Source organism: Crocuta crocuta, unplaced genomic scaffold (genome assembly GCF_008692635.1).
Source record: "Crocuta crocuta isolate KB4526 unplaced genomic scaffold, BGI_CrCroc_1.0 scaffold84, whole genome shotgun sequence".
NCBI lineage: Eukaryota > Metazoa > Chordata > Mammalia > Carnivora > Hyaenidae > Crocuta > Crocuta crocuta.
Window position 1 is genome coordinate 1,583,709 of NW_027530213.1, and position 8,945 is coordinate 1,592,653.

At 48.5% G+C, this 8,945-nt stretch overlaps 1 protein-coding gene across 1 annotated transcript in view; it reads left to right on the top strand.

Moving 5' to 3' along the window:
* Positions 1-3,075: 3,075 nt before the first annotated feature.
* BRWD1 (bromodomain and WD repeat domain containing 1) overlaps positions 3,076-8,945 on the top strand; it is a 120,359-nt gene continuing 114,489 nt past the window's right edge. The window contains 4 exon segments of the mRNA XM_077765488.1: positions 3,076-3,299; positions 4,325-4,502; positions 8,321-8,504; positions 8,648-8,883. Coding sequence (XP_077621614.1) covers positions 3,076-3,299; positions 4,325-4,502; positions 8,321-8,504; positions 8,648-8,883 — 822 coding nt within the window.

An 8,945-nucleotide genomic window follows, 5' to 3' on the forward strand; every position in this document is an offset into this window, starting at 1 on the left:
TCTGCAGCTAATGGGCATTTGAGCGTTTCCAGTTTGGGGCTACCATGAGTAGTTCTGCTGCGACCATACTTGTACATATCTTTTGATAAACACCTGTCTGCGCTTCTGTGGCGTATCCCTGAGAAGTAAGACTGCTTGGTCGCTACTGGGTGCACACGCATTCAGCTTCAGCAGGAACTGCGGAAGCCATAATCATGATCCACATGGGTCCCTTCCATTCCCTTTTATTTTTTTAAAAAGGATTTTATTTTAAAGTAATCTCTACACCCAACATGGGGCTCAAACTCAGGACCCCGAGATCCAGAGACACGTGCTTGACCGACTGAGCCAGGCAGGCACCTCATGGATCCCTCCCATTCTAAAGCCATTCCTGAGCCTGTCCCTTGTCCCCAGCCTGCTTGTTACTCTGTATGTCCTATGCCGCAGGAGCTGATGATGGGGTGAGGTTCAGTACCGAATGAGGCTGAGGATCAGATGACTATATCTGCCTCATACATGGCTTGGTTGATTCTTAAAATGATGTAATGGTAATATCCCTTGGGTCAAGGTGCTGTGTTAAATAAAAGGCTGTACAAAATGGCGGCATCACAGGCTGCATTCAGAGAAATATTGGGGTACTTTGTATTTGGTGGCAGGACAATAAAGCCTCTAGAACAGTCAGGTGGGAAAGAGGACCAGGAAGCTTAAAACAAATCCCTGGGATGGGCAGAAAAAAGGGGTTCTTCCACCTGATGGAATCTTGCTGGTTGTGGGTGGTACAGTCTGCAGCCATGGGGACCTGTGGGGGGTGTCGGAGGCTGTGGAAAGCCATGCTTGACTGAGATCAAGCAGCAGGTATGTGTCGCCTGCTTTCTGCAGCTGTCAAAGTTTACTTCCGGGTTCTTTGTCACTCAGCGAACTTTTTACCTTCAGGTCAAACTGTGCCCCTCTTAATGAGACAACCATACAATTACAACACTGTCGTATTGAGAGAATTCAAAGCAGTGGGCTCTTTTTTTTATAAACATAAAAGAGACAGCTGAAGCATGTAGATGCCAGCAGTTCCATAGTTATTAATTAGAGAGCTTTAGCCATGTGGGACCAGGATCTAGGTTCAAGGTAAATGACATATTTTATCTATCTTGTCATCATGAAATTGAGTTTCCGGATTATTTACTGCAAAGTGCAAGATGTTCTCCTGTCCTGTTCTGCTCTCTGCAAAGCCTTTATATTAATTCTGTGGAGTAGGTGCCCTTTGCAAGGTTAGATTTTGGCATAGCTTCCGTTATGGGCTTGTTGCAGGAAATCGTATCCTTTAGCCGTTGTTGCTACGGAAAATGAAGCTACTCACGAGAACTAATGCACGCGCCCACTTTGTGATAATTCTCGTGCTACCTGTGTGATTCTGTTAATTTTGTGCTATGTCCTCTGTGTAAGTAATAGGAATACCTGACCTGCTCAGTGGCCTGGTCTCTGCTGTTTTAAGGGCCGGTTCGAAACTAACCCATGTCCAACCCACGCAAAGCCCAGTTCTTCCAGACTACAGGTGGGGTCCTGTGGCAAGAGGCATTGGTCACGTCTTGCGCTGCCCTGTAGCTGGAAAGATCTGCTGGGAGCAGGAGCCGTGGCCCCAGGAGTCCTAGACTTGGCGGGAACGGGTCTCTCAGAGATTTGAGGGCACGTGTTTGCTATTAAGACCCCTTCCCCCTCAGCTCTACCTAGAGGCTGGTAGGTGGCTTTGTGTTAGTTTCCCAAGACTGCCTGGCCTGAACATATTCTGCGCCATTTAGCCTAGATCATCAGGGGATGAGGTCAGGGTTACTACAGTACCCTTGCAGCTAATGTCTTCTCCTTGGAGACCTTGAGGGAGGAAGTGGCTGCTTAAAGGCAAGATTTGGGATTCTGGGTTTTCTCTCTCTCTCTCTCTCTCTCAAAGAGAGTGTAAGCGAGGGGCAGAGAGAGGGAAAGAGAGAATCACTAGCTGGCTTCGCACTGTCAGTGCAGCGGGGCTCAAACTCATGAACAGTGAGATCATGACCCAAGCCAAAGTCGGACACTCAACCGACTGAGCCACCCAGGCGCCCTGGGATTCTGGGTTCTTAACTTAAACATTATCTGAATTTCAACTCATTACCAATATTCCTGTCTTAAATCTTTGGCGGCTTTAATTTTTAAAGGGAAGATTATTTTGCGTTAAACTGTGAGTTGTTGTTGTTTTTTTCCCTCAATCCTACCCGAGGTCAGACTTGCCTATCAGTAAAAAGAGGGACCAGGAAGCTCTCTCCAGCTTGCACACAGGGGAGTTATTTCTGCAGTCAGGTGTCAAATGTCATCACAGAAAATGGGAAGGCCTGGAGGTAGGCACTTAGCTATTGCATAACTAGTCACAGGGGAATATTCCCTGGTGAGATGGCCCAGTGACCTTGGAGCCGCTGCTACCGTCTCACCCAGTCCCGCCTTCTTGGAATTTCCCTCCATCCTTTGTTCTTTCTTGTAGATTTCCTCTTGGGCCGCTCACCTCCCCTGCAGGCAAGGCCAGTTTTCCTGGCCTCCTCCCCTTTGTGATCCAGGCTATGCTTGCTTGAGGGCGAGGTGGGAAAGCCAAGGGTGTGTGCTCTGCTCTCTTGCTCTCTCCTTTCGGGGCTCAGGCTGCCCCCACCCAGGGCATGGGGGCGCTGTGTGGCCAGGGAGGAGGCAGAGGCCACACCACGTCCCTGGGAAAGGCAGGATGGGGTTGCCTGGCGGTCTCCCTACAGCAGCCTCCCTTCCTTCTGAATACGCTCTTTCCACCCGCCCTTCCTCTCTCTAGGCTCTGATGACTTCTGCCTTTGAGAGAAAGCCCTTGTTCCGTAGGGCCCCGTGGAAAGCTGTTGTGGAGAGCAAGAGAGCGTCTCTGGTCTTGCGAACTCTATTTCTGTTGGCCTTGACTTCAGGGCCCCGTCTCCTGGTATGTCGTGAGCCGACAGGTTGTTGTGGGCTCTGTTCCGACTAAACCACCACACCATCCAAAAAGATTCATGTTGAGAGCAGAAATATCTCCTATTTGAGGGACCATCTAGTTGAGCATGTTTTTTTTTTTTAACATCCAACAAATGCATGGTGTGTATCTACCCTCCGTCAGGCTTCGTTGTAGCTGTGGAGATCCATCAGAGAGCAAAACAAGACAGCAAATCTCAGCCTGCCTTCAGAAAGCGGGAGGAGACGGCGATCAGCACACTGCCGAGCACCTTTGACAGCAGGGTAGAAGGTCAAAAGTGCTGCTACTGCGGGCGAGAAAGGAAGCAGGCAGGACAGAAGGGAAGTGGGGGCACGGGGTGGGGGTAAGTTGTACTTTATTTAGGGTAGTCAGGGGAGGTCTCACTGAAAATGTAACCTTTGAGCCAAGACTTAGAGGAGGTGAGAAACTGAGCCAGTGGTTTTCTAGGGGAAGAATTTTCCTGACCGAAAGAACATCAAGTTCAAAGGCCCTGAGGCAGGGGCGTGCCTGACAAGTCTGGGGACAGGGAGGCCAGGGTGGCCGGAGCAGAGTGAGAAAGGGAAGAGTAGTGGGACAAGAAGTCACAGAAGCACCAGACAGGCCAGATCGTGGAGGCCTTGCGGGACTTGGGCTTCTCCTCTGGGTCGGATGGGAGCCATGTGAAGGTTTTGAAACCTCAGGTTTTAGGCTGCTACAGGATAACAGAGAAGCAGGAAGGGAGGTTGCTGTGTTCACCTAGGTGAGAAGAGCTCAGATCCTAGATAAGTTTTGAAGGTGGGCTCATCAGGGCTTACTGATTGTGTGCGGGTTTTTCTTTCTTTCTTTCTTTTTTTTTATGTTTGTTTATTTTGAGAGAAAGAGAAGATGAGCAGGGGAGGGGCAGGGAGAGAGGGAAACAGAGGATCTGAAGCAGGTCCCTGTGCTGACAGCAGAGAACTCGATGTGGGGCTCGAATTCACAAACCCCGAGATCACGAACTGAGCTGAAGTCAGATGCTCAAATGACTGAGCCACCCAGGCGTCCCTGCGTGTGTGACTTTAAAAGAGATGATTCTAGGGCTTTTGAAAAGAGATGAGCAAGGACCCAAAGGACTCAGGAAAGGTTTCGTGAAGGAAGGAGTTAGGGATCTAGGTAGATCCTTTCAAGCTACGGGACAAGATGTACAGAGACAAGGAAGAAATAGGGAGGCAGAGGGAGTTTTAGTTAGGGGCACTAAAGCAGTGGGGGGGCCCCCTCCAGTGGCTCCCATCTGGCTGGGAAGAGCGGCCCAAGTCCTAAAGGGCCAGGGGAGGCAGAGGTATTAAAACCCAGAGGGCGTCGCTGTGTGGAGACAGGGCTGTCCCACATGCCCTGTGGCTTTCGTTACAGAAACTGCAACCTGTGGGTTGGTAGGAAAGTCACTGGGAAAACAGAAGCCCGCCCTCACCCTCCTCCTGCTCGGCCGTCTCCCTCTGGGGTCTTCTGCTGGGTGACCCCGTGGGAGGAAGGGAGAGCCCCGCTGAATGGTGCAGTCAGCTTTCCTGGGGACCCGACCAAGGGGAAGTGGGTAAAAAGCCACTGTGAGTATCCCGCACAGCTTTAAAAACAAAGCCCGGAGTTGGGCTTTAGGTGACTGGGAACAATACGGGCCTGAATAGAGAATGCTTTGCATTGTACTTAAGTGTAAAAGTTGTAATAGGATGAATTGGACAGGGAATTCAGGAGACCTTTGAGAAGACTCGGTGACTTAGGGAATGGAGAGAAAAATAATTTTTACGTTAATAGTATCACGTTGAGAGCTAGGCATTGTGCAGAGAGCTTTATAGCCATTCTTTCTGAAATGCTCACAAACTAGTCATGTTTTCTAGCTCTCCCATAGCATTAAATAATACGGGTACATGGGTTAGTGCAGTGTCCTCAATACAGAAACCTTCAATGCTATCTATTGTTATTACCCCCATTTTAAAGATGATGGAAAAAACCCAAAACGAACACTGAGTCAGAGAGTTTGCTCAACTAGTAAGCGCAAACACAGACATCTTTGGATTCCATCTCCCATGTTCCCAAGGTCTTTGTCCAATCACACTGTGTTCTCTCTAACGCCCTGAGAAACATTTCAAAAGAACTGGTAAGACTTGGACACAGACACGGGCCAGTGCCTGCAACGTGGGAACACATAGGGACAGAAGCCAGTGTCAGGCGAGAGGCAGAAGCCAGGAAGGGGAGGGATAAATGTGGAAGCAATTTGCTGAAGGAGGCAGGGACAAGTAGCATTAAGCGGACAGCTAGTTGGCTCAGATTTAAAGGGAGGAAAGGGTCCCGAGGGAAGAAGCGTGGACACTGGGAAGAAGTGGGGGAGTGGTGTCGGGAATCAGATTCAAGGTCTGCTAGTGACTGGGGGCTTACCTTCAGTTCTGCCCCTGCCTCTCGAATCCGCTGGAAACCTATCAAGATGTTAACTCTTCTCGAGATTTAGCTCACCGAAGCCCGGGAACCAATGATTACTGGATACTGCCCGTCTTAGAGAAGGCTTTTTTTTTTTTTCACACCATTTTTGTGAAATGAATAAAATGATGCAAGTTTCTGTGTGCGTTTGATTTCACTTCCGTGTCCTGATTTAGTTAAGGGGGGTCATTCTTCTGTAGGTCCGGCGTCACCTACTTTACTGTGTCCCTCAGAACTACATTCTTGTGCATACATTAACAGTCACTGCTGGATGAAACAATTTACCGTTTATGCACATTTGCATAGACATATTGATATTAGAATTTGAATTCGGTATACAATTTTCTTTGCACCATGTCCACAGATCTCATGTTCTTATTCTTTTAAAGTTGGCCCTGACTCTGGTTTGCTCACCATTTTCCAGATACGCTTTTGCAACTCCGAAGTGGTAACTTGGAAGGTCCCGCTGGATTCTGTTTTATTTTTTTCTTTTGTAAGATTCTACTTCCTTAGGCGAGTAGTTGAATTTTCTAAGTGTCAGTTTCCTCATGCTTAAAATGAGATCAGAATCCACCTCCGAGCTGCCTGTGATAAATGAGATCGTGCGCGTACTTGCGCATTCCCAACCTCAGCTCTCGTGCAGCGCACAACCTGTGTGGTCTTGTGTGAGCCCCTCTTATTCAGGCTCTGATTCCTCCTTAGTGAAGTGTGGTGAGGGGAGAGAGAATTCTGCAGAGCGAGGCTTCGGTCTAAGGTGGTTCTGTCCCAGCTGGGTTTGCAGCCTGGCTGTGTGCCCTGGGGACCTTTCTCAGTCTCTCTTGGCTTTATCAGCTGGGAAGTGAGAGTATTAATGGCACCTGACTAAGGATCAGTGATGTTTATCCAGGAGAGGGGTTGCTTGTCAATGACTAAAATGTTACGGTTCTCCTACAGGGGAGATGGGTGACAGCATTAGAGCTGATGTCACTAGCTGTTAAGATCTTCCAACCCTTGTTTATCTGGCAACTATTCTAGAATTTAGCAGTCCATATAGCTTTCCTGTGCTGAAACTCAAGCTATTTCCATTTGCCCAGAAGCAAATCTTAGTGTTTGCATTGGAAGCGGCTTGGGTTTAGTTGTGTGTGTGTGTGTGGTGATGCAAACATGATTTATGCCTTGTTTGGAGACTCCTGGCAGGCCCCCACTGTGGAGTTGCTGATGAAGAGTATGTCCCCCTTTCCCCCTGGTCACTGGCAGAAGTGGGAGTCAAATCTGGGTCTCTACTATTTGAGAGTTGAACAGGGGACACATTCTGCCTCTTATCAGAATCTTTGTGTCTCCCTTTCAAATCTACAAACAGTATTTGTCATGGACATCAGAGTAGGTTGTAAAAGGACAAGCAGGGCTTTTGCAAAGGAAAACTGTCCTCACTTCTGATGCCTCTTAATGGTTGCCAGGCCGCCCACACAATTGTCGTTTTGGACAATGACCAGTACTTGGGATATACATTCTTAGTATATGTTTTGGGGGCTATTTTTTCTTTAAAACCTTTTACTTTTCTGATATTGTTAAAAAGGGAAATATGTTGGGGTTCAGTTGGTGGAGCGAGTGGGGGACTCTTGACCTCAGTGTTGTGAGTTCGAGCCCCATGTTGGGTGTAGAGATTCCTTAAAGAGAAAATCTTAAAAAAAAACCAAACAATCCAAAAACAAAAACACGAAAGTGAAATATGCAATTCCCTGATTAATCTTTGAAAGCTTAAACTGTTCCTTTTTCATGTCTTTGTCACTTGCTAAGTGGTAGTCTCATACCATCAGGCCATCCTGTCCCACTGGAACATGTGCTGTAACTTCAAACAATCAAGTTGTGCAAAGCAGTTATTCATCTTAACAATTGAGCTACAGCCTGTATCTCCTATCTTTGTGGCACAACCTTGACCTACTAAGTCCCAAACTTGAGACTTCTTCTCATTCCACTTCAACCTCACCTTGCCGACTTAACCTCCAATATGTTTCTGTTCCCGTCTTGCCTCAAGGTCCTTATATCCAGTACCTGGATGCAACTTTATTTCTTTTTGATTAAAGGGTCATCTAAGTGGTTTTGGTCTTAATCCTCTCAAATCTATCCTAAAATTAAAACACAGCCTTCCTGGCTCAGAACTTTCAACTGCTCCCAATTTTAACTTTTTTTTTTTCCTTCACAATGTTAACTTCTGACTTAGTGGGTCCCATCCACATCTCCAAAGTCAACCTAAATAATTCTACTAAACTCGAGTTCCTTAAAATTGAAATCTTACTCATGTCTTGGCCCTTTGTAGTTCAGATGCCTGGAATCCCTTTCGACAGAAGTTGGGAAGACTCAAATCTAACATCACCCCCCACCCCCCATAGGCAGGTTGGTCTCCTCTCTCTGCCCTAAATTTTGTCTTGATTTGCTTACATCAGTTTCTCCTAAAAGACACTGAAATCTTTGAGGGCAATGCTGTGGCTTATCCTTTCATCATTTTGTCTCCATTACTTGATAGTGCTTGCTGAATTAACAGAACGCGCTACTGAGGCGCTTGTCTGAACAAGTTTGGGCTGTTCGTTCACAAACATATATACACGTTTTGCTATTTGGTGTAAATGATTACAAAAACCAGCACGGACACAGTGCTGATTACTATATGGTAGGAACACATATTAACGCATAGGGTTGTAAATGCTCACAACCCTACAAAGTAGGCACAAATATTTTTTTTTACAGTTCACGCGTGAGGGAAACAGGCTCAGAGGTTAAGTGATTTACTCATACCTCTAACAGCTGCACAAGACCCAGGGTCAGCCCCACCTGAACCTTATCTGAACCACTATGTTTAACCTCCGTAAACAGGGGACGGGCATTAGCCGAGCAGGCATTAGCATGACAACGTACCCCCCGCTGAGGGTAGGGGTATTTGTTTTGCTCGTCGCCGTTCTTTAGGGCTCAGAATGGGATGCCCTGGTTATGCTGCTGAATCCACTTAGGCCAGAAGCCAAGCACGGCAATGAAAAGGCGAAAGACCTCGGCCACTGCTTTAACCTCGAATCCGAACTCCACGAGGTTCCCCTTTTGTGTCGCCCCAAGTTTCTTGCTTCTCCTCCTCGGAGCGGGCTGCTGCCCGCCGGTACCGCCCGCTCCCTCCCACCCCTTTTCCCCTCGGGCCAAGTCATCGCCGGCTCCGGGCCGCTTTCCCGGACTGGCGAGGGGTACACCTTCGGCGATGCTCTGCATTTTCCTTAACCGTTTCCGTCTGCGGGGCTCTCCCAGGGCTGCGGCTCGGCCTTAGGGATTCCTCCTTCCGTCTCGGTGGACGTTTACTGAGGCCTCCAAGCCGGAGAGGGTCCGTGTCCGAAGGCCCTGGGCCTCGCCCCCCCAACCTGTGGCTTCCCCGCATCAGTGCTCCCCTTCCCCGGGAAAGCTTCGGCCGGCCGGCGTTCTCCTCCCTGAGGACGGCGCGACTCTCAGTTTTAGGAGTTTCGGGTCCTCGAAGCGAGCGATCTTTCGTGGGGGCGGGGGTCAAGCCCAAGGCCCCACAAGACCGTTCGAGAAACGTCCCTTCCGAGAG